Raw genomic sequence first — 26,065 nt, 5'->3', positions numbered from 1 at the left:
GGTACAGGAGTGATTGCATGGGCCCCTGCACATCTCTGGGGAGATGTAACTTCTTCGTTCAATGGCATTTTATCTCAGTAAGGTCTGCAAGTGCTTCATTGCTGAGTGGGAATGACATCTCCTGGGAACATCTGGGATCCCAACTTCATAATCTGGGTTACATCTGCTGCCCCTCTTTGCTTCCCTAAAGCTCCTCACTCATCTTTGAAATGCTCAGAAACCCCAAACCTCCGCATCCCATAAATAGCACCTTATTTTACATTCTTAGTTTTAAATACTGAAACTCAATTTCTTTTCCCCTGTGCACGTTTCAGACTTTAAAGGACTGAGCCATTTCAAATAGGGCGATATTCTTCATTCCCTGTGAGCCAGTTGGCCAGGGCAGAGCTCACATTCTAGACAAATCCTCGCCCTCAGCATTCTATAGCCAGGGCATGCCATTAGGCGTATCTTTGGCTTTTTTTTTTGTCACATATGCTAGAAACCTCTACTTTGTGTTACTCATATTATATTACTCATTTTATCCATATGGTTTTATTTTTGTCATAGCTGTACCAGCTTTCTGTGTGGAAACAGATATGTGTGACACACACACATATAACTCATAAGTTTCAGGTTTTCTTTTATGTGCTGCAAGAGTTCATTTTCTCACTCTTTTCTCTCCTTGGGAGTAAGTATGAGTGGGTTGGGGTTGGTGGTGGGAGGTATCCTCTTCCCTTTTCTCTGCATCTGTTTGTACACAGCACACACTTGGATCCAAGAGAAGCCATCTCTCTAGCCACACCTGGGCTGCAAGCTTGAGAGTCCAGGGATAGTTACTACCTGGGCCATCTCTAGGATCTCCCTTACTCTCCTCCCAACAGCCCCTATGGCACGATCCAGACAATCAGAGGGGCCAGAGAGATCTCTCCCCACAGCCTTCCCAAAGCTTACAGACTGCCCTTTGGGCTTGCACTCAAATGTCACCCAAACTCACTCCCCATCCCCAGTTCCTAACTCAGAGAAGCCTCCACACGAACTTGGAATATACAAGAGACTCCTGATAACATCCAGTTCTGAGAATCAAACTTTTACAGATAGTGGAGGGGGCTGGGGCAGGGGCAGGAAGGAGGAAACCTATCTCAAGATCCCATGTTATGGATGCCAGCCAAACTTCTGTTCATTTTTTATGGAAATTCACTCCTGGAGAGGCTCGCAACCCGCACCCTTGGAAATAATCTCGGTCCCTCCTCCAGGCTCTGCCGTCAGGGGATTCTTCAGGGCTCTGACAAAGTGTCTGTAGCACAGGCCTCGCCATTCCTGACCCTAAAACCCCGATGGGTTTCAGAAATTACCTGGTATACAGGATCTTCAACATCCTCTTCCAAAATTGTCTACAGCAGAGCGAGTGAAGGGAGGTTGAAAAGCAGAAGATATAAAGGAAGAGGTGTGAGATTGTGTTCAGAAATCACAGGACAGTACAGAAACCAGCTCTGGGAAGGACAGGCTGCTGGGTCATTTTAGGGAGAAAACACACAGGGAAAAAAAAAAGGAAAAGAAAACTCTTGCAGCCACCCCCACCCCCATGCCCACTATCAACAGCAAAAGCAATTGCATTTCTTCTGTTCTCCTGCCCAGAAATCTTCCTCGGGATTCAAGATTTCACTTTCTCTCACATGTTCAGGATTTCAGAGAATAAAAGATCATCTCTAATGGCTTGCTTTCGGTGCCTGAAATTTACACGGGAACCTTTCATCTTTGTTTATTTCTACTTGGCAGCGGGAGGACAGGACCTGACTGTCAGTTTTCACATCTGTTTATTTGAAGTCCTAGTCTTCCCTGGTACTCGGGTAAATTCACAGGTATACCTGATACACAGCTTGTTCACACTGCTTATCCTTTTGTGCCTTTTTTTCCAATTCTTCTCGTTGCTTCAATTCGTAAATCAGTTGAAAGAGATCTCTCAAGTCCAGAATAACAGGTTCAGCCTGCAGTAGAAGGTAGGATGAAGCGCATTAGTAAGGGAATGGTATAAAGGCAGAACCAGCCCGGCCCACTTTTGCCTTTGCCTGGTACAACCCGCAGCCCTTCCCTTTCCTATTAAACTGAGAGCATTCTGTCTTTAATTAATTCTACCTTGTTTATATTGGTTTAGCAAATTGCATCTAGGCTAAAGTTCATTTCTTCGACTAATTATATTTGCAAATTCATAATAATCATAAGCATAAAAGGCACTGCTTTTATTTATTAGTAATTCTAAATACAATAAAATTAGGGTAGGCCTTATGCAAAACAGCTATTTGTTTTCTCTTATTTTCTTTTTAAATGAGGCTATGAACACAAGGAAACTTATTTGTGTAGTGTGCCTCCATCCAGCTTAATCAGAAAGGAAAATAATTAGTCATTACGAAATACCCATTAGGGAAAAACAAGACCGGATGGGCTGGAGCAAGCTTCCTTGCTCCGAGGCTATCTGAGCATCAGCATCACTCCGTCTTACATCAGAGGCGGCCTTCAAACACCAACAGTGTGACTGCACGCGCTGTCCCCTAAAGCTACCAGGAAAGGCGCCCTCCTTGGATGGGGATACTCACCGCCTGGGCTGTTTTTATGGCGACAAATCTGTGATTCCCTTCCTTCCCACAAACGTATCCAAAGGCCCGGTGGTCTGTGATGTCCTTTGCAATGTAGGAAATTTCATGAACAGCATGATGATGCTGAAGGGCCTAACAGAGACAAAAGGAAGAACATATTTCATGGGACTTTCCCTTCGAGCTGTTGATCAATAAGAGATGCGTTTCAGCTACGTGTGAACAGGCCCGAAGGGCTTTGGAAAAGCTGTTGGGTCCAGATGGAAGGAAAAAAGAGCTGCGCCTGCCCTTGAGGGGTGGAGGCTTTCCTCCTTGGTCTTAGTGCTGTGACCAGGCAGACAAACAGGACTGCTCATATGCTGAATGAGCGTCTGTGGCCGTGGCTTCCATTAAGCTTGCCAGGGCCAGTCAGTCTAGTTCAAGGTGCAGGCTTCTGCTACAGCTCTCTTTGTGACATAGCCACGTTGAAGTTCCGGCTTGATATTTAATACATTTACATCCCCAGGGCCTCTGCTTGCTGTGGTGGAAAAGTACAGGGAGTACCGTTCAGCGTCACAGAACTATGCACTTATATGGTTACAACCCTTTTTTGACCGATGGTGACAGAGTGTCTCGGGGAACAAACACCTTCTTCTATCTTGTCCAGAGTCACCATCTGGGCTAGAGGTAGATGCCCTTAGTTCTCAGGCTCTTCCTGGGCTGGTCCCTCTGTTTGCCATGCCATTCTTCTACCCATTTGCCTGAGTCCTCCTATTCCCTTTCAAAAGAACATTTGAGGGGCGCCTGGATGGCTCCGTTGGTTAAATGTCCAACTCTTGGTTTTGGCTCAGGTCATGAGGTCACGGTTTTGTGGGTTCGAGCCCCCGGTTGGGATCTGTGCTGCCAGCTTGGGATTTCCTCTCTCTCTCTCTCTTGCTTTTGCTCGCACTCTGCCCCTCCCCCACTCGCACTGTGTCTGTCTCTCTCAAAATAAATAAATAAACGTAAAAAAAAAATGATATTTGAATAGCACCACCTCTGTGAAATCTTCCCTGAATAAGGCTTGCTTTTCCTCCTCTGCAGAAATAATTCCATAGAACTTCGGTCTCTACTGATACGGCAATTCCTAATGGAGTCCTCACACACAGCCTCCCTGGGTTCTTGCTTTCCAGACCTTCCTACTCTGATATATTTACCTGGCTCCTTGTCTGTCTTCACAAGATCCATCTTCCTCAACTCTGTCTTCTTAGAACCTTGTGCTATGTTTGACCCATAGTTCCTGAACTCAAGTAAATCAGGATAGTTGATCAGTAATTTGGTAATCTTTTGAAGCTGATCTTCCCACCTTTATTATCTAAGCTTCAACAAATAATGCTTGCCATCCTATTGGTGATGGCCATCTGTAGGACCATTTTCCTATATTAAACCTACTCAAAGCAACACTTAGTACTCTGTGTAAAGGCTTGCGCAGGTAGCTGGGCGTTATATGATGTGCTTAAAGTCCTTATAAGGGGCCTTTTCATTAAATTACATATTAAGAGACTTGTATTCTGGCCACTTTGTGAGCACAATGCACTCCCTGCACCTCTCTGGACCTTTGCTTCTTCTTCTATCCAATGAGAAGTTTGTACCAGATCAATGGCTCCTAACTCAAAGCCCTGGGTCTACTTGCTTCATTAAAGGTAATAAAAAGAAGTCCTAAGCAGTTTTCAACATTTCAAAAAGCTAAGCACAAATTTGTAACTACTCTTAATTAAGACTACACATGTGCATGCAAATGAAAATGCCAAGTTCTTTTCGAAATGTATCAGGTTTATGTTGTACTCCTTAGAATCATCTCTGAGGAGATTCTCTTTGGCATTTACTTATGGGTTTGAATAATTCAAGTAGGAAAGTGAATGATTATAAATACCCTTTTTTTTTGGTTGGACAAAATCTTCCCCGTTACCGAGTCCATGGAAGGAGGGAGACATGTAACACAAAGGGAACTTAATCATGAACATGGTAGGAATCACTGGAGTAGATGTTCTGGAAGGTCTGGTCCTATCACCCAAGATCCTTTAGCCATTAGGACCTTGAACCACACAGCCAGTCTCTTAGGTCAGTGGACATCTAGTCTCATGATGGTCATCACCTTAGTTCCGGACTACTGGCCCTGGCCTTCCAAAACACCCATTCCCACACTGCTGCGATCTTTCTAGGTTTCTGACCTCATGAATCATTTCTGCAGTAGAATTTGCTGTTGCACCTTGACCTTCTAGACTCTGTTCACTGACCTTCTAGACACTGCTCACTAACCTCTCTGACTGCTCTTGTGACTCTCCCTTCAGGTCGTGCCTTGCCCAGGTTGTCCACTGACCGCTGCACATCATGCTTGGTGGGTGGTGTCACTGTCTAGTCACCTAACTGGCCACAAGACAACTGTGTAATTCTAGTGAGTTCTGACCCAAATAAAGTTGGCGGGGAAGGAAATGTTTGTTAGTGGAAGACCAAGAATCCATTTATTCTTGTTTTATTAAGTGGACATGCTTAGCTAGTGGAGGAAAATTGCTCAAAGAGTGGTAGCTTTTTCATAGCGTTAATGATGTAAAATTGATGAGATTTATATTCACACAATATGGATGTATTGATTTATAGGCTTTTGTGAACTAGAATGGTATGCAGCAGGGGAAAGTGGAAGACAAAGACATTCTCTTTCTCCCCCTTTCCTCAAAGTATTTCTCTCTCTGCATAACGTGGAGAATGTTATCCACGTTTCCTATTAAATCAAAGTTTGACAACAGTACCTTATTGATTGCCAAGTAGAATATTGCTCTAAAATTAAACTGTGATTAGAAGTCTTCCTGGTGGAATTAGATTTGGAGATGACTGTGCAAGGGTAAAATATCACCTACTATGCAAGACAGCAGATGGAGTTGCTTTAATTTATCTGGGAATCCTCATTAAGTGTTTTAAAATCAAAACATTTTTAACGCCTGATGATACCTAATATTGCCTCGCGAAGTATAGCTCTGTGCGTGCCTGAAGTGCCTAAAGATGTCTGTAACATGATCTTTTCCCATAGTTAATTTTATGTTATGTTAAATAGGATTGCTGTGAAAGTGGCTCATTTATTTGGAAACCAAGCATCATTGAGGGGATATGTCTCCACTTTCTCCAACCTCAACTGTGCAGATATAGCACAGATAACTTGGAGATACAGACACATCAGAATCCTGATAATCCCTATGGTCATATTACTGCATTCATCGTGGCAACTGCAAGAATCTTGCAAATACTTGTTCACTGAGGCTCAAAACTGCTCCATGTCTTCTAGGAGATTTTATGAGCACAGTCAAAGCCAAAGGAACCTTGAACATCTTATTGTTTGGCTGCATTTATGAAAGGACTCAGGGTCACAGACAGTTCTGGAGGGACCAGTCCTGAATGAAGCCCTCATTCTCCCTATGAAGGATAATGGAGCATTGATAAGAGGAAGCAAGATCATGTAGAATCGAGGTCTCCACTCCTTAGAATCCTGCCTCCCCAGTCCAACAACAAAGCCATGGTCCCTGAAAAGCCTGGATGAGGAAGGGGAGAGTTGGCCAAGGAGGCAGAGTTGAAGCTGTTCCAGATTCTTGCAGGTATCTGAGGTCAGAGAGGGTCATAAATCAGAAGGTTTGGAAGAGAGGCTGGTTTGGGATCCTTTGCTAAGGATCTCAAAGAAAAAGGTCAAGACAGCATGTTCTGGAAGCAAGCTCTCATGAGCTTGTGACTATCTGTGATGTTCACTGAGCAGTCAGGCTGGAAAGATGTGGTGAGACCATTGGCCATGGGAAATAAAGATCGTTTCATCCCAGGAGGGTTTCTGTGGGGAGGTCCTGGGCATCACAAGTTGTTCTGGAGGGCATAGGGAATACTGGGCCAGAGGAGGAGGGAGCGGGGAGGAAAGGGAGAGTCTGGTCTTCCTTCTTCCACATTTCCTTAGGGAAACTTAGTCTAGATATGGAGGTACTGCCCCAAATCTAAGCAGGTATTTGCTTTTAAAAGTAGTCTTCAGCGACACCCTGTTTCTCTGCTACCACTTTATTCTTCTCCCATTAGGAACCCTCCCTGTCGTATTACGGATGAAAGTTGTTACTGAAGAATTCTAAGGATAGACCAGAGATTAGACTCCTCAGTCTGGTCTGATCTTCCTCCCATCACTGAACTTCAGGGGAGCCAGGCTACAGATAGTCTGAAGAGCCCATCCCTGCCGCCTTCGGTCCTGTACTTCTGGGCCTGTATGCCACTGTTCACATTTTCCCTGTCGATCACCCTCTTCATCCCCATCACCAATCCTTCAGTGACTCCATGTAACCAAATCATACATATGCTCCCAGGCTAATTCCAACAGCGTGCTCGTCCAGGGAACCTTCCCTGACCCCTCCATTTCCCTCCATTTCCCAGTGATAATTCCTGTCCCTAGACCTCAGTGCCTTGTATTTGTTCTTCTGTCTAGGATGCTTCATTTTGTTTCACGTTTACCCATTCATCCACTTCTTCATACCATGTGTATTTACTGAGTACCTGTTATGTTCCAGGTCTCATGCTTAGTCCCACATCCATCTAGATTCTTAAAACATAGTCCCTTCCCTGAGGACCTTGCAATCTCATAAAAACATGCAGGATAAGAAACCAATGACCACAATATAATAAGATGAGCTTATAGTAAAGGTGTGCATAAGGTGTTACATTGGCTCAGAGCAGGGATGGGGAAGGGCGTCAGGAAGACTTGACAAAGCAGCTGGCCTTGAACTGAATCTCAAAGGCTAAGGCCAGTCCCCAGAAAATCATGGGAAAGGGCAGTCTAGGCAGAAAGAACCGAACATTCACAAGAAAAAATATCCACCAGGATTCAGGGGAGTCAACAAACAAAGCAAAACAAAACAAAACCTCTGTGCACCTGTTTTCTCTCTACTTTGGGGTTGTTAGCTTGTTGAGAGAAAGATCCGTGTCTAATTCTTCTCAGTCTCCTCCCAGCTCCTAATACTGTTCCTTTTGAACAGTAAGTGCTAAATAACGTTTGATGAGCTACAGAAGGAAGGAAGAGCCACGCCATCTGAAGACACGCACTGCATGAGGTAGTTGCTCAATAAATGCTCGATGAATGACTGAATCAGGTTAATTCATGACATTTCACACAAGACTCGTTCTGTGAACAGAAGGTTTCTTATCTGATCATCATTAAATCTTTTTTTTTTTTTCCTTAGCATTTCTATGAGCCATTTACCAATGTTTAAATGAAGTATCAAATTGTTTGGAGGGTTACCATCTGACAGAATAAATTACAGAGGAGACTTAATTTGTAGTACGGTTCAATACAACCAATTAAATACAGTATGGATTGGAAAGTCATCTACTCAGACTTTACCACTAGCTTTTTTTTTTAAAGAATAAATTCTACCCTATTTAGCCTTCATATTATTTGTGTGTATGTGTGTGTGTGTACAGGAGTGTGTGCTTTCTCAAGGCAATATCAGTCACAGGGAAAATACACACCACGCTTCAAGTGAGTTAACAAAAACAAAACAGAAAAGCAGATACGCAGATAGACACAGAATAAAAATAGATACATGAAAAATACACTGCTTCACACCACAGACAATTACAGTAGTTAAAACCTCACAAGACAAAGGCAGGCCCAGGCTCATTATAAAGGCCTTTCTCTTTTCTAACATATTTTTGGATGCGTGTGCTGCATCACAGTGCCAACGAGGCTGGGAAGCAACCTCTGTACCACCCCCAGGTGCCCCATCATGAAATGCTCAGCGGAGCTGGTCAGAGTAAAGTCTTCCTTGAGGTCCCACCCTAAAATCTTCTAGAAGGTTTAATTCAAGGACAAAACCCAATTTCCAAACATTTAGTCTCTAGCTGCAAGGGCACTGTGATAGCAGAGGGAAGAATATGGACTCTGGAGCCAAAGAGAACACAATTCAAATCTAAGCATTATCATTTACCAGACGGGTAGCTTCAGGCACCTCTTTCTAACTTTCTGAGCCTTATTTTCTCTTTTTGCACGACATGCAGAATGATAAAGAACCTGAAAGTTTGTTGGAAATATTAAACTAACTCATATAAAACAGACCAGATATAAATGAAATGTCATTTTTTCCCCACCAGAATGAAAAAAAAAAAAAAGAAAGAAAAGGAAATACCTAGTGTTGACAGAAGTGTGGTGAAATATACTTTCTTTGGCTACTAGTTTTCTATGTGTTCACTGGGGATAATAATAATAATTCTCTCATGGTCCTGTTAGGAGGATAGATGACTTACGGATAGGTAAAGGGCTTGGAACAGTGTGAAACACGTAGCAGGGGCTGTGTAGATTTTGGCCATTATGGTTACTTTTATTGTTTGTGGGAGTTTGATTTGGTGCAACTTTTCTGGAGGGTAGACTGGCTGTATATTTCAAAGCCTTAAAGACATGTATAAACTTTGACCCATGATTCTTCTTGCAGGGATTCAATTATCTGTAAATAATGTAAGATGTGTGTGGGCAAAGACTCGGACACAAGCTATTCCCCACCGTGCTATAAGAAATAGTGACAAATTAGGAATGTTTGAAAGGTTGAGCACTAACTGGCTGTAGAAATTGCATTGTGATATACGATGAAGGAATACGCGGTAACTGGAAATCATCTGGAGAAATGTTAGGAATTTTCGGCATGGAAACATAGTCATGATATTCTGTTGAATTAGAGAAAACATCTTGCAAAATAGTATGTTCAATATGATCCTGTTTTTGGAAAAAGAGCATGCATACCCATATATATGTATAAAGTGTCTAGAAGTATGTCCAACAAAATCTTAATGAGAGCTCTCTCTTGAGTGGTGGAATTACCAGTGATTTTCAGAATCTGACTTTTTGCTTATTTATACTAAGTAAAAAATTATACTTAAGTTAATTACATAAATACTAAGCGTTAAATAAGTATTAGAATATTAATAAGTATACAAGGGCACCTGGGTGGCTCAGTCGGTTGAGCATTTGACTCCCGATTTTGGGTCAGGTCATGATCTCACTGTTTGTGGGATTGAGCCCCATGTCAGGCTCTGCATTGTCAGCACGGAGCCTGCTTGGAATTTTTCTCTCTCCCTCTCTCTCTGCTCCTCCCCCGCTCTCTCTCAAAATGAATAAATAAGCTTACAAAAATACTGATAAGTATTAAAGAAAGAACATAAGATGCTTCTTTCTTATTTGGATTCAGTGAATAATGTGTGCACTGCCGTCTATAGGTTTCTACACTCGTCCTGGAGTCCACTCAGCCTCCATCACTCTCCGCCTCCACAACCGCATCTTGTTAAGTGCACCCCCCAATGTCTTTCACTCTCTCCATTTCTCTCCATCTCCACTACCAGACCCAGGTCACAGCTACTGTTTCCAGCCTGGATAAAAGCAGCAACCTCAGTCCCCACCCATCCACTTCTGAGAACCTCTGCTATGATCATCCCACCACAGATGAAGGGATTGAGAGAAAATCTCGGCAACTCTGATCAAGGCTATCTCATAGGTAAAATACATCAAAGACTGCCCAAAGGCTCTTCAGGTAAAGACCAAAATCTTTGCGAGGGCCTCTGTCCACCTCCCCAGGGTGTCTCGCCATGGCTCCCTTGCTTCCTACAACCCTGGCGGCCATTATTCAGACTCTCAGAAGCGCTGCCCTCCCACCTCAGGGTTTTGCACAGGCTACTCTGTCCACCTAGGGCACTCAACTCCTCCTTCTTCAGATCTCAGCAGAGATGGCTGTTCCCCTCTCAAGTCTTCCCTGACTTTCCAGTAGGGACCTGGTTCCCATGCCACACATCTTCTTAGCTTGCTGGACTTTTCCATGTGGGGCAGCTGTTGAGTTTGTCACTATGGATATGGACACATACACATAATAGCTCCAGGATGGCACCAACGATACCATTTTTTCCTTATCTCATCCTGAGCATCAAATACAGTACCTGACATAGAGCAAGCAAGCAGTACATTATGTATTTTTTCTTGTTAAAGTTTACCATTCTAACCATTTTTAAATGTACAGTTTTGTGGCATGAAGTACATTCACACTGGTCTTCAGCCATCACCAGCACCTATCTCTAGACTTTGCCATCTTCTCAAGTTGACAGTCTGTACCATTAAATACTAACCCACTCCTCTCTTCTCCCAGCCCCTGGCAACTACCTTCTCTTTCCTGTCTCTATGAGTTTGTCAGTACATATTCTTAATGAATGACTTGAATGAATCTGTCAGCAGGACTCTGAATCCAAGTCTCTCCTTGAACCCCCCACTCCAACCCACTGCCTCTAGGGATGTCTTCCTCACTAAGACTTTACTTCCTTAGCTGTTAAAATGAGGAGGCTGTATGCAGTAAGTAGTCAGGTCCTGTTTTGCTCCAGACGCTTTTTAAAATTTTATTATTTTTTAATGTTTATTCATCAAAAAAATTTTTTTTAACGTTTTATTTACTTTTGAGAGAGACAGAGACAGAGTGAGAGCGGGTGAGGGGCAGAGAGAGAGGGAGACAAAGAATCCGAAGCAGGATCCAGGCTCCAAGCTGCCAGGACAGAGCCTAATGTGGGGCTCGAACCCACAAACCACAAGATCATGACCTGAGCCAAAGTCAGACGCTTAACCGATGGAGCCACCCAGGTGCCCCAATGTTTATTCATTTTTGAGAGAAAGAGAAAGCATGAGTGAAGGAGGGGCAGAAGAGAGGAAGACACAGAATCTGAAGCAGGCTTCAGGCTCTGAGCTTTCAGCACAGAGCCCGACGTGGGGCTCAAACTCGTGAACTTCAAGATCATGACCTGAGCTGAAGTTGGACGCTTAATCAACTGAGCCACCTAGGTGTCCCTGCTCCAGACACTTCTTCGATTCCTCTTTAAATTTTATAACAACACAGCACCTATAAAAGGCAGCTTCTTCTTAGGTCTCAAAACATGTTATAGACACACAGCTCTGCAGTATCTACAATAGGCAAATTATGGAAGCAGCCCAAGTGTCCACTGACTGACTGATGAGTGCATAGAGATGATGTGATATATGTATGTGTGTGTGTATATATGTGTGTATATATACATATATATGGATATGATATGTTATATATATTATTTTTATTTTATTATTTATTATTATATGATATTATATATCTACAATGGAATATTACTCAGCCATAAAAAAAGATGAAATCTTGCCATTTGCACTGACATGAATGGAGCTAAAGAGTATTATGCTAAGCAAAATAAGTCAGAGAAAAACAAATTCTACATGATTTCACTCATATATGGAATTTAAGAAGGAAAACAAATGAGGAAAGGGGGGAAAAGAGAGGGAGAGAGACAGGCATACCAAGAAAGAGACTCTTAACTATAGAGAACAAACTGATGGTTACCAGATGGGCGATGGGTGGGGGTGGGGATGGGTGAAATAGGTGATAGAGATTAAGGAGAGCACTTGTTGTGATGAGTACCGGGTTTTGTATGGAAGTGTTGAATCACTATATTATACACCTGACAATAATACAACATTGTATGTTAACTGGGCTTTAAATAAAAATTAAAAAAAGAACACGCTACATACAAAAGAATTAACACCCAGTAAATACACAGCTCTAGAAAGATGTGAATGAAATCCTTGCCTAAAAATAGGGAGATGAACTAGTTAACTGAGAGCATTCTAGACCTATGATTTGGACCTAAATTTGTCTAAGAGGCAAAGTGGAGCCAGGTGTGCCTAATCAATTAGCAATCACAAAAGTGACAACGAAGCAGGTTTCTGTTCCAAAGACATGAAAACCACCTTAAACAGGAAACTGGCTTCCATGTGAAACGCTAGTTTCCTAACACTGGGGTTCCATCAAAATTCCACATCCCATAACTAAGGACAGTCAGGGTTGGCAGCGGATTAGACTACTGTCCTCTTTCAATTCACATCCGTCCCCCACAGCCCTTTGGTACCAGGCACTCTGGGATGACCAAGGGACACTCTGCGCTCTCCAAAGTCAACAATAAGTGCATGTGTGTGGAAGGGAGGGGCTCCTTTTCTGCTAAGCACTCAGAGTAGTTTGCATATTGCATTGTCCTAGTCTCATTTCCAAAAGGCATGTAGTGTGGTAGAAGGATCTGAATCTCAGCTTTGTGGCCATGGGCAAGTCACCTTATGTCACCAAGCCTCAGTTTTCTTCACCTGTAAAATGGGAATGATGACTTCCTCATAGGGAGGAAATGAGGAAGATCACATCAAATGCCTAACAGTATATCTGGTAGATGATGGACTCTTAATTCTTCAGCTATTTTCCCCCGTCAACTGAGTTTAAGATTCTCAATCTACTGGACTACACAGTGTCCAATCACCAAGCATGCTTCCCTCAGGTAAGGACTTCCTTAGAGCTGACAGGATAATAGTCTTTGAGTATACAAAGGCTGGTGAGAACCAGAGTCTACTGGGAAATCAAGTTACCAGAAGAGCAAGAGAAGCTGAGAGTTAGGGAAGAGTCAGTCTCTCCCTCCCTCCCTCCCTCCCTCCCTCTCTCTTTCTCTCTCCCTCCCTCCATTCCCTCCTTCTTTCCTTTTCCTTCCTTCCTTCCTTCCTTCCTTCCTTCCTTCCTTCCTTCCTTCCTTCCTTCCTTCCTTCCTTCCTTCCTTCCTGTGAGTGGGGCGTGGGCAGTGGAAGAGGGAGAACCTTAGGCAGGCTCCATGCGAGCACAGAGGCTGATGCAGGCTTGATCCCACGACCCTGGGATCTTGACCTGAGCCGAAATCAAGAGTCGAACACTTAACCAAGTGAGCCACCCAGGCGCCCCAGGGAGAGTTTCAAACGTTATGTTGAAGAACCCAGATGGTGCCATCCTGGAAAATTTAACTCTGTAGTTTTCAGTTATATAAATCAGTGGATTCCTTTTGTGGTTCAAGACAGTTGGAGGTGGATTTTGTATTACTTGCAAGTAAGATTTCTGAACAATATAGTGATCATCATTATCCCTGTCTCAGGAGGAAGCAAGCTCAGAAAGAAGTGATGTGCCCAAGGAACGGCAACTGACATGAGCTTTTAGCAAGTCTCATTGACACTCAAGTCTATGCCTGGTTTATGGTTAGTAGTATTTAATCCTGGAACTGCAATTTTGAATTTGCTTTGGGTATATATTAGGATAAAACAAATACATAAGTATAGTGTTATTAGAAAGCAAGATTTTCAGTGCAAGAAAAATGAGATACAAATACGAAAGAAATAAACAGACAATTTTAAGTTTGAATTGGAAATATCACTATGAACTCATGACTTTAAAAGTAGACTCCTACCACCGCTCACGTGAAGGGCCCAGAAGCAATGAAACCCCAGCAGCAATGAACACGCCTAATGTGGCTACTTATTATCTTACGATCTAGTTATCTATTGATCTCTAACCTAGCTAAAGAGAAAGAGTCAGAGAAAGCAAATATGGCAAAAGGGGGAATGTTCTGTTTGTTGGAACGCTTCCTAACATGCCGGAACCTCCCACTCTCCCTCCCTCTCAGAATGGGAGAAACCAAGGCCCTGGACATTTCAAGAGCTTAATTGAAAGTAGGCTGCAGACAAAAGGCCTTTATCAAGTCAACCTCAGGCAACCGTGGGTTCAAAACATAAGGGGGCCATTTAACTCTCTTAGAAGTGCTCACAGCTAGAGCTCCCAGTCCCTTTGTTCCTTGTTGCCTTCCTACGGCCCGCATAAATGAACATCAGCTGGTACCTCTCTATTTTTAACAACATTTTCAAAAGTTCAGGTTGAATACATATGGGAACAACTTATACTTCTGAAACTCTGCGGAAAAAAAATCCCACACTTAGAAGATCCTCTAAATACACATAGGAATTCAGATTTTATTTTCATTGTATTAAAAAGAGGGGCGCCTGGGTGGCTCAGTCGGTTAAGCGGCTGACTTCGGCTCAGGTCATGATCTCACGGTCCGTGAGTTCGAGCCCCGCGTCGGGCTCTGTGCTGACAGCTCAGAGCCTGAAGCCCATTTCAGATTCTGTGTCTCCCTCTCTCTCTGACCCTCCCCTGCTCATGCTCTGTCTCTCTCTCTCTCAAAAATAAATAAACGTTAAAAAAAAATTAAAAAAAAAAAAAAAAAAAAAGAAAAGGTACTACTCTGAGGGCCTCTTCTGTGCTCTGCACCCTGCCAGGCACTCGACACATGCAATCCGCACTGACTCCACTCAACAACCTTCCCTATTGTTTCTTCTCCTTTTACTGCTGAGGCAACTGAGACACAGAGAGGTTGGATAACTCGCCCCAGGTTACACGGCTAAGGTAGACTGACGCTGGATTACGGCTTGTATGCCCCTGCAGCCTCTGTGCACTAAATACAGCTTTGGATGTACTTTAACTGCTTATGTTCTCATTCTCCTAAAATTCTTATTTTTATTTCTGTTTCTTTCTGCGTGAAGAGGCCTAATAACCATGGTAGGTGTTTAGTAATACAACCAATGATTTCGACATTTTAGCTTATGGTGTAAAATTATTGTAGCAAGTAGGTAAATGAGTGTGGATGAATGGAAATGAAACAGCATGTTTTGCTACAAGTCACTGCAGAAATGAGGTCATTATATTTAATGGAAAATTACTTTTTGTGTTGTAACCAGTCTGAAATTAACCTCTGCTTTGGTCACAATGAAATCTTGCACGCCAGACAGAAACTCACAAAAAAGGACGCTTTGACTAAATAAAATGCAGCCAATGGAAAGAACACCAGATCAGGAGGCAGTGAGATGGCTGTATTTCAGGTCCTGGTATCTTCATTTATAAACCGAGATGGGTAACTGGTGGTGGTGGTGGGTAATATGGTTTCTAAGATCTATTTTGCTAAGACACCTGGGTGCTAGGGCAACACATGACTTTGAAAAGCCACAGGTTGGCCTCTGAAATCTAGATCCATTATAGACTATTTGTGTCAACTTGGACAAATCACCTCACTTCTCTGAACCTGGCACTCTCATCTATAACTCCATCAGATTGGGTGAGAGGACTAAAATAGATCATTCTGTTAAAATTCCTAGTATCCTGCCTGGTACCTAGTGATGCTTAAGAAATGGTACTTCCTCTCCAGCTCCAAGATTCTGTCATGTGACTTGTTTGTCATTGTCACATGTTGAATTGTGCCCTCCCAGAGTTCATGTTGAAGTCCTAAACTTTGGGACTTCAGACTGTGAATTTATTTGGAAATAGTGTTGTTAGAAGTGTAATCACTTAAAATTAGGTCATATTAGAATAGGGTGTGCCTCCTATCAAATATGACTGGTGTTGTTATGAAAAGGGGAGATTTGAACACAGACACACATATGGGGGGGAAGACCCTGAAAACATGAAGGCAGAGGTGAGGGTGATGTGTCTAACAGCTAGGGAGCACCAAAGATTGCTAGCAAACCACCAGAAACTGGAAGACGGGCTTGGGACAGACCCTCTGTCACAGTCCTCAGGAGGAAGCCTCCTTGCCAACATCTTGATCTAAGACTTGTAGCCTCTAGAACTATGGGACAATAGATTTCTGGTGCTTAAGCTCTCAGCTGTAGTAGTTTGTTACGGTGGGGGGGCGGGGGGCGGGGGGGGGGAGGGAGGGGGGAGTGGCTAGGAAAGTAATACAGCCATTCCTTTAATTTCATGACCACACCCACACTCCTTTGTTTGAGGAGTTCCCCCAAGAGGATACAGTGGTCACACAAAAGAACCTTAGGCATCCAGTCCTAACTGCTCCCTCAATAAGCCTTAATTTTCCCATCTGTAAAATGAGGGGGCAGGCCTGGCTCCTGCTAGCTTTGCTCTGCTTTTCAATCCTGGAGAGCCAACCCTTCGGTTTTCCTATCGCCGCCAGACCTTGCTGCTTAAATGAGAAGCTGAGAGGAGTGCAGTGCTGTGCAATTTACAGCTGCATCTGTCCAATTATTTCCCATTTAGCACTGTGCGGCATTTCCCCAAATACACCGCCAAACCACTGAGGTGGTGGGGCAGAGCTCTATGAGTACCAGGATCAATTGGTTCTCTCACACTAATTGGCCCCATGATTTGTTAGGCTATTGCCTTGGAAAATGAACTGTCAGTAGAAGAAATTAGTATGGAATTGTCCCCTTCATTGGAAAGGCACCAAAGGCCACCCTGTAGCTATCTTCAACTCACCTTAAAATTTTAGAGGGAATATTGACATGAACTAATAAATTTCTCACCCTCGGTTCTGTCATTTGCCTGTTGAGATGAGAAAAGTAAGGCTCAGAGGGATGAAAGAACTTGCCCAATCAATGTTCAATCAATGGTGAAGTTCAGAGCTGGTGCGAGAAGTCGGTGCGATGGCAACATTCATGCCCATTTTACTACATCAGGTTGTCTCCTTAAGAGCTGCGATCATCAGGTTCAGCCCAGCTCTCTGCTCACTTATCCCTCCCCCCACCCCCACCTTCCAGCATGTGTCTGTGTGCCAGACTTGGAGACAGGTGTATGCAAATGAAGACAGGTGTAGGGAGGACCAGCTCAGTCACTCAGTGCTTCCTGCATCAAAACCCACGAGCTGCTGGCCCTGCTCTGACTCATCCCCATGACTCAATTCCAGAACGGGCATTTTCTTTGACCCACAAGTTCGTGTCAGGTGCTGTGCTGGGTGCTGGGGACACAATGATAGACCTGGCAAGATCCTTGCCCTTGAGGGGCTCACAATCTCTGGGGAGACGGGGAGTCAGGTGCTTCTGTTTAGTGTTTTCAAAGAAAACCATTCCCTTTCTTCCTAATGCATATTAGCACAGTCTGTCATAACCCTGTCACTTGCATGATCACCTGGTTAATGTCTATCTTCTCCATTAGGTTGTGAAGACAATGAAATTAGCCTCTGTATCAGTTCCTGGCTCACACGTGCATCCCCAGCACCCAGCGAAGTGTACGATCCATACTGGGGAATCAGTGATGATCTGCTGAACGAATAAGCCAACACTGTGTCCATACCATTATGAAGGCAAGAACAGGGTAGGAATTAGCCTGAGTTGACTGGTAGGAGCTGACAAGGTAAAAGCTAGTGACTGTGGGGGCAGTTGGGATTGAGATATTCCATCCTGATGGATAACAGAGAGATAGGAAGCTATAAAATATAAGCTATATAAGCTTTGAGTTGATAATCCCAACTGCAATCAGTTTGGGATTATTAGGCCATAAAGTGCTAGGGAAAGAGTGACAGCGTGAGAAGGTAGGCAGGGGTCAGGGGATTGAGGACTTTGAAGGCCACTTTAAAAAAACTGGGGTGCCTAGAATTGTCAGCTCCTTTGTCCTCGACTCTGCTGTTGACGTCAGTGACAGCTGGCTGACCCTTCCAGCTGGTTGTAGATGGAGTCCTCCTTCAGGCTAGAGAAGGATGATGAGATGAGCAGCCTCGCCTAGCTGGCTGCCGTGGGACGGGGGCCACTTCCAGGGCCCTGGCCAGCCGGCAGCTGGGACTGTACGAGCAGAGCAGCAGACTTTCTGCACGGGTCACAGTCGAGCCAAATGTTTGTGAGCCACAGATGGAACCCACCCTCCTCCACCCCCAACCCCTGCTCCCTGGCCCCCAATCCATGACCCACGGAAGTTCACTCAAAATTCCCTGGCACCAGAGGACAGGGGTTCTGTCTTCTGAAAAACCGAACGGCCGTGTTGGTGGTAGCAGTGGTGATGGCGATGTGCCTTTATTTACTTAGCTGAGCTGGGAGTTCCGGGGAACAACGGGATGTTTCCTATGTGGTGGCAAATGGCTTTATGTCACCTATGGCAAAGTCTAGGAGTCAACACGGTGTGCGTGCCAGTGTCAGATGGGTCTGGATCATTCCTTGGCTCTGCTTCTGTCTCCTCCTGTATGAATTAAGGAAGTCCTAGTCCCGCATCAGACCTTGGGGGCTCTGTTTGTGAGATGTTCGAGGTGGCCTCAAGACATTTTGAGGGGCTCTGGGGCTGGGTGTTCAGAGGGTGTGGGTGTGAGGTCATCTGTATCTCCCTTCTGTGCACATTTTCTACAGCAATTTCCCAGTGTGATGCAAAGGAGAGATAGGCCAAGACCAAAATGCAGAGGCCTGTCATGGCCTTTTCAGGATTCAACTGAGATTGCAGGGATGTGCCACTGAGGACCCGGCCCCTGGGACTCCTGACAGGGTTTCCTTTCCCAGCTAGATTAGCTACCCATCCCCCTTCTGTCTCCTGAGCCTCTTGTTTGCTGTCCTGTGTGCAGAACACTTGCTATTTCAATTTGCAGTGACCCGTTATCTACACCCCTATCTCTAACTTGTCTGGGTGTCCCTTCATGGGCCTGCATCCGAATGTCAGCGGCTTGCCCACCCAGCAGAGCTGGTGCAGGCATCACAGAGACCAGTGGTAGAACATGAAATGCCCCACTGACACAGTCCACTTCACCAAACTCCAGCCAGCTTCCCCTGGCAAAGCCTCTTCTGGACCAAGCTTCAACCTTAGCCTGTAAAGACTTGAACAAACACTAACATACAGGCGTATCTAGCGGACGCTGGCGGGTTCGGTTCCAGACTACTGCCACAAGGCGATTATCACAATAAAGCAAGTCAGATGAATCTCTGATTTCCCAGAGCATAGAAAAGTTATGCTGACACTACCCTACAGTCTATTAAAGTGTGCAATACCATCATGTCTAAGAAGACAATGCACAGATCTTAATTTAAAAAACGCTTTACTGCTAGAAAAATGCTAACCATCATCAGAGCTTTCAGTGATTCGTGATCTTTTGGCTGGTGGAGGGTCCTCACTCCATGTCAGTGGCTGCCGACGGTGAGGGTGGTGGCTGTGGCGGCTTCTTAAAATAAGACAACAACCAAGATTGCTGCATCGATGGACTCTTGCTCTCACGAACAACTTCTCTTTAGCACGTGCGCTGTTTGATAGCATTTTACCAGCGGTAGAGCTTTCGAAACTGGAGTCAGTCCTCTCCAACCCTGCCGCTGCTTTATCGATTAAGTTTATGTGATCATCTGAATCCTTTGTTGTCGTTTCAACAATCTGCACAGCGTCTCCACCAGGCATAGATTCCACCTCAAGAAACCACCTTCTTTGTTCATCCATAAGAAGCAATCCCTCATGTGCTCAAATTTTATCATGGGATTGCCGCCACTGAGTCCCACCCTCAGGCTCCACTTGTAATTCTAGTTCTCTTGCTGCTTATACCACCTCTGTCATTACTTCCTCCACTGAAGTCTTGAATCCCTCAAAGTCATCCATGAGGGTTGGAATCAACTTCTTCTCAACTTCTATTAACGTTGCTATCTTGACCTCTTCCCATGAATCACAAATGTTCTCAATGGCATCTAGAATGGTGAATCCTCTCTAGAAGGTTTTCAATTTGCTTTTTCCCAGATCCATCAGAAAAATCACTATGGCAGTGATAGCCTTAGGAAATGTGTTTCTTAAATATAAGAAAGTTGAAATGACTCCTCGGTCCACAGGCTGCAGAATGGATACTGTGTTAGTCAGCAGGCACGAAAACAACATTCATCTTGTACATCTCCATCAGAGCTCTTGGGTGACCAGGAGCACTGTCAATGAGCAGTGATATTTTGAAAGGAATCTTTTTTTACTGAGCAGTAGGCCTCAACAGCAGGCTTAACATATTCAGTAAACCATCTTGTAAATAAATGTGCTGTCACCCAGGCTTTGTCGTTCCACTTATAGAGCACAGAAAGTGTAGATTAGGCATCATTCCCAATGGCCCTAAGATCTTCAGGGGTGAAGGAGCACTGGCTTCGACTTAGAGTCACCAGCTGCATTAGCCCCTAACAAGAGTCAGCTTGTGCTTTGGAGCTTTGAAGCCAGGCACTGACTACTCCTCTCTAGCTAGGAAAGTCCTGGATGGCGTCTTCTTCCAATAGAAGGTCTTTCATCTGTACCGAAATCTGTTGCGTAGTGCAGCCACCTTCATGAATTCTCTGAGCCAGATCTCCTGGAGAACCTGCGGCAGCCTCCACAGCAGCACCTGCTGCTTCCCCTTGTAATCTCATGTTATGGAGACGGCTTCCTTCCTTAAACCTCGTGAATCCACCTCTACTAGCTTCAGACTTTCCTTCTGCAGCTTCTTCACCTCTCTCAGCCTTCCCAAGAAGTGAGGAGAGTTAGAGCCTTGCTCCAGATCAGGCTCTGGCTTAAGAGGATGCTGCGGCTGGTCTGACCTTCCATCGCGGCCACTCACACTTTCTCCGTATCAGCAATGCGGCTGTTTCCCTCTCTTATCCTTTGGGAGCTCACTGGAGTAGCGCTTTCAATTTCCTTCAAGAACTTTCCCTTGTACTCACAAGTTGGCCAAGTGTTCGGTGCAAGAGGCCTAGCTTTCCGCCTCCTCACTAAGCTTTGTCATTTCTGGCTCTTGACCGAAAGGGAGACGCGTGCAGCTCTTCCCCTCACCTGAACGCCCAGGGGCCACAGCAGGGTTATTAAAATGGTGGCCTGATTCCAGTATTGCTGCTGTCTCAGGGAATAGGGAGGCCCGAGGAGGGGGGGAGAGAGAAGGGGAAGAGCTGGTTGTGGAGCAGTCGGAACGCACACAACCTTTACTAAGTTTACCGTCTTCTATGGGCACAGTTCGTGGTGCCCCAAGTAATTACAGTAACATCACAGGTCAGGGACCGCAGATCGCCATGATAAATGTAACAGCAGAAAGTCTGAAATGTTGTGAGAATTACCAAAACGTGACACCGAGACACAAAGTCAGCAAATGCTGTTGGAAAAAAATGGTGCCGCTAGCCTTCCTTGATGCTGGGTTGCCAAAGACCTTCAATTTCTAAAAAACCAAAACCAAAACCAAAACCAAAAAACAAACCCCAAGACAAAGTACCTGCAAAGTGCAACAAAATGATTCACAATAAAATGAGATATGCCTGTAGCTTCTGACAGCTCAGGGCTGCATCCCAAGGATGACCCCGCTTAAAGTCCCTACCTCAGAAAACTCGAGGCTGCCAAAAGCATTTCCTGTTCGTTCCAGCCAGCACCTAAAGATCGGGCCCCTGTCTCCCACTAGGTACAAGAGCGTCAGAGCCCAAACTTGGGTAAAGCACCAGCCTGCAAACCTAGATTTGCTTTACATGCACTAACTGCCCCTCTTTCCATGTTTTGCAATTTTCCCAAATTACTCTGAGCTGACTCTGGGAGACCCCAGCTAGCCCCCCTCCCTTACTCTCCCTTTAAAATGCCCAGTCACTGCTATGTCAGTTGGAATGGAGCTCCTGCTCTACTGTCCATGGTCACTGAATGAAATGTTTTCACTACCTGATTGTCCAGGGCTGTTTATCTTTGATACCATATAGGTGATCACAATCTCCACCTATAGTATGAAGCCCTAGGCCCTGGGCTGAGCGGATGAAGCACACTATCTCATTTATTATGATGCTGGAATTGGAGGCAATCTGGGCAGAGACTGGGGAGCCCCTGTACAGCACAGTGGTTAGGAGCACAGACTCTGGAGTCAGTGGTCAAAGTCTGGCCTCTTCATGCACAACCTATGATGCCTGGGTTAGGCACTTAACATTTTGTGATGTCGCTTTCTTGCCTGTATATGGGGAATGACTGTCTCCGCCTCCCAGAGCTGTTAGAACTCCCTGAATTAACATACATGGCATGCTCAGCTTGGTGCCCAGAGCACAGCAAGTGCTTCATAAATGTGACACTGTTACTTCAAAGTCATTCAAAGGGTATCCCATGAGCTGATATCTTCTCTGTTTTTTGCAGAATGTATGCCCTTGCCTAGCACACATCCTGGTGCACAGACACCATTCATCAAGTTGTTGAGTAAACAACTGAATGCTGGGAATGTGTATCCTTGCTGTTACACACACTCCTGCACGCTCCTCAGTCTGGTCCCAGAAATGCACGGGGGCTGCTGGTCTGTGTCTGTATGACAGCATTTGTGCTGCTCTTGAGCGCATGCGCACACATAGGTGCCCGCACGGTCTATGCTATGGGGCAGACGAGCACGTGCGTGAGAACTCGTGATACACAGCGGACATGCCGGGCAGGTCCATGAGCCGACGGGGCCGGCAGACATCCTTGCTGCCCTGGACTCAACTGAGCAGAAGCAAAACTTGGCTGGAGACTCCTACATTTCATTCTCTCTTTGTGTATCAGAACGGAACAAAGTGATAGGAGTTGTCAAGTTTTGAAATGAATAATAAGATGTCTTTGGAGTGAGGCATATGAAAGAGACGAGCTAAAAATACAGCCGCTCCAAGAGCATCTGGGAAGCAGAAGGATTAGCAAGGCGTCTTTAATTGCAGAACAAAGGCCCCTGCTGAAGGGGATGTTTCCCTCCCGGGTTGCACCTGCAAGCAGGTAAACAACAGGATGAAAATGCAGTGTTTATTATGAATGCCCTCTCCCTACTTTAGGAAATTAATTCCCTAAAGCAGGCATCTCGCAATTTTATATCATGTGGATACAATGGGAGAAACATCAAGGGACTCAGCCAGAGCAGGGAGGGGTGCTGACGCTTTGGATCGTCTCCTGCGAGCCTGATGCTTTTCCTATAGGATCGACTTTAATTCTCATTACAAGCCAGTAAGGAAGGCTTTATTCTCATTTATTTGACAAAGGAGGACACTGAGGCACGGAGAGATAAAGTTGCAGGCCTCAGCTCAAAGAGCTAGAAAGAGGAAGTTCTGAGACTGGACCCCCTACTCCCACCCCAAATGTCTAATTCCCAAATCCAGGAGGGTGATAATATACTGCTTCTTATACATTTCTTTCGTGAACGGTCTTCTATTTGAAGCATGTCTTCTAAAATACTGATTAACTCCCCTTCTTTCCTTCGTTCCTTCCATCCATGTATTCATCTATCCATCCCTTCCTTCCTGCTACCCTGTTTTGATAAAAATCTCCCAATGCTTTCACAGGCCCAAAGCCTATAAAGCAAGCACCTCATTTTATCACTCAAGGCTCTTTGGCATCTAACAGTTAATAGCCACTTCATACTTCGATGTGCAAAGAGCTTTATAGCTTTTAAAGCTCTATCTAATTTATTATCTCATTCATTATCTTGTTTTATTATCCCCATGATAAAATGAGGATGTTACATAACCCAGAGAGGCTAAGTCATCTGCCCAAAGTCACATCCAGTAAGCAGCAGACCTGAAATCGGCACTCTCAAGGACCTTCCAAACTCTAAATGCAGGCTCTTCCTGTATCATATTGATAGAAGCAGTTAACTGCGAGAGGTTAAGAATACGGATGCTGGAACCAGCCTGCCCGGGTTCAAATCTTGGCTCTCCCACTTACTAGCTATATGACATTGGGTGAATATGTATCCTCTCTGTGCCTCCGTTTCTTCATCTGTAAAATGAGCACCACCATAGTGCCTACATCTCATGGGAGCTGTGATGATTAAGTACATTATAATATTCAGGACCCCTAAAATAGTGTCTGGCACCTAGTCAACATTGTATAAGTATCGGGTTTTTGTTTATTTGAGTTTTGTTTCCTTTTGAACATATACCTTCTCTTACTGTCAAATGTCCTTCTATGATTGAGAGGACCTTGTAACTGGCCCAACACGACCTAGTTAGGAGGTGGAAGGGTTAGGATTTGAAGCCAGGCCTGACTCTTTCAGCTGTGTCAAGAAGGCTTCAATTTACATCCCTTTCCCTCTGTAACATGGGATAGATGCAGAAAAGGACCCAGGCTGATTCTCTCTATCCTGGCCTGGAATAAGCAAGTGTGCCTGGGAGAACCACGTCGTTATGAGGACATACCCTCAGGGGGATAATGTTAGTATTGCCATTGTATACGTGTATTCGTTCATGCCACAAAGTTATTCATTGAATGATTCCTACATGTCAAGCGTTGTACTGCATTGTAGGAGCACAATGCTGACATAGACATGGCCCCCACTCCTCCTGAGCTCAAGGTCTAGTGGGGAGCCCTGCGTGGCAAACATCAGTGTGGTGTGCTAGGTGCCCTGAGAGGTAAAGTGCAGGGTGACAGGGGAACCCATGGGAGATGCCTCTGACGGGCACAGGGGTGGGGCTTGCATCCTAGGCGCCTGCATTCTGACAATGAAGAGAAGCAATTAGAAATGACACAATTTAGTTTCCCAGCTTTAAAAAAAATAATAAAAATAAGTAACTAAATCCTTCCTGGGCCTTTCTTTCCCAGACACAGAACGGAGAAGTTCATTCCTTGTTCAGGAAGGGAATGACTGGGACAGGGGTGGAGGGACCTTTACTCATGTCATTCGCAGAAGGGAAGCACAAGTGAAAGTCCTTACGAGCCGATGCAAAGAGCCAGGCAGACATGTGCTAACAAGGCAACCCTGCCAGCTCTTAGCTGTGGGCTTGCCAGGCCGGCCCAGAGTCGGGCCTGGGCTCCAGGTCCAGCTTGTTCCTTCTCTGGCGTGTTCCTGAAGCTGCTGGTAAACAGCACAGAAGGCACAAGTGAGCTAGAGGTTCAGGCTGAGGTGGGGGCTCGCCATGGACTCCCTCTTTGTGTCAGGGGTGAACCTGAGATCAAGAGCCCGGGCACCTTGTGCAGTGGAGGGTAATGTTCTCCCGGTCAACAGCCGTGGTCCCTAACTGGCTCTGAGCCTTCTCAGCACCAGAAACAACATATATTACCCCACAAGGCAAAATTTCTATTACTCATGGGGTGCCTGGGTGGCTCAATGTGTTGAGCGTCCAACTCTTGATTTTGGCTCAGGTCATGATCCCAGGGTCGTGGGATCGAGCCCTGTGTCAGGCCCCTCGCTGAGCCTGGAGCCTGCTTCAGATTCTCTCTCTCTTCCTCTGCCCCTGCTTATGTGTGTGCTCTCTTTCTCTTTAATAATTAAGAAATTAATAAAAAAAATCTAATGCCCAGAGAACCCAGTTCAGACTAATGCCTGGGATCCAAGTCCTGCCTTGAAATCATTTTGTGCCAGCACTGGAGCAATCTCTACTCACCTGACATGCAGCGTGAGACCGAGCCTCAGTTTCCTCATCTACAAGAGGGGGTTAATGTTACACTTTCCTTGCCGGGTGACTTTGAGGATATTGCATATAAAATGGATCTCGCATACAAAACACAGTATCAGCCTCATAATAAGCTTCCGATAAATAGTGGTGGCGAGTGAATCCCAGTCTTCAAATAATCAGTATGGTCCTGGGCAGTGACTGCACTTTGAATTTCCTCAGTGTCCTGGTCTGTGAAATGTGGATAATAAATTGCACATCACAAAGTTGTGAGTCAAATATGATGATTTCTTTAGGTACCTAGAAGAGGGCCCAGAATGTCAGGTGGGCTCAAATACCAAGAACCTTGAAGCTGATACCTTTACAAGTTTTATTTTTCCTTTTATTTCCCCCCTTTTTGAGTGTAGCTTCTTTCCTTCACCTGTTCCTGACCTTTTCCTCCCTTCAGCCGTACTTCCAGAGGCCCTGCTGTCACACGGGCACACAGCAGGACAGCTCTGGCTGTGTCTGTTCTTCCACAGCTACTTTTAAGGGAAGGGACAGAGCCCAGCCTCGGCTTGTGAGCCTTTACAACATTTTG

At 44.9% G+C, this 26,065-nt stretch overlaps 1 protein-coding gene across 21 annotated transcripts in view; it reads right to left on the bottom strand.

Annotated features, from left to right (window-relative positions):
- Positions 1-26,065, bottom strand: part of DAB1 (DAB adaptor protein 1) — a 1,141,854-nt gene that overhangs the window by 67,464 nt on the left and 1,048,325 nt on the right. For 15 of the 21 annotated variants that reach the window (XM_058717264.1, XM_058717252.1, XM_058717251.1 and 12 more), the window contains 3 exons: positions 2,574-2,705; positions 1,848-1,967; positions 1,335-1,373 (listed from right to left, as the gene is read on the bottom strand). In XM_058717264.1, the coding sequence (XP_058573247.1) occupies positions 1,335-1,373; positions 1,848-1,967; positions 2,574-2,705 (291 nt within the window). The remainder of the gene's footprint in view (positions 1-1,334; positions 1,374-1,847; positions 1,968-2,573; positions 2,706-26,065) is intronic. The other 6 variants (XM_058717253.1, XM_058717258.1, XM_058717261.1 and 3 more) reach the window with 1 other exon arrangement.

Source organism: Neofelis nebulosa, chromosome 2 (genome assembly GCF_028018385.1).
Source record: "Neofelis nebulosa isolate mNeoNeb1 chromosome 2, mNeoNeb1.pri, whole genome shotgun sequence".
NCBI lineage: Eukaryota > Metazoa > Chordata > Mammalia > Carnivora > Felidae > Neofelis > Neofelis nebulosa.
The sequence above is the reverse complement of the archived record's forward strand: the minus strand, read 5'-3'. Positions and strand labels throughout refer to the sequence as shown.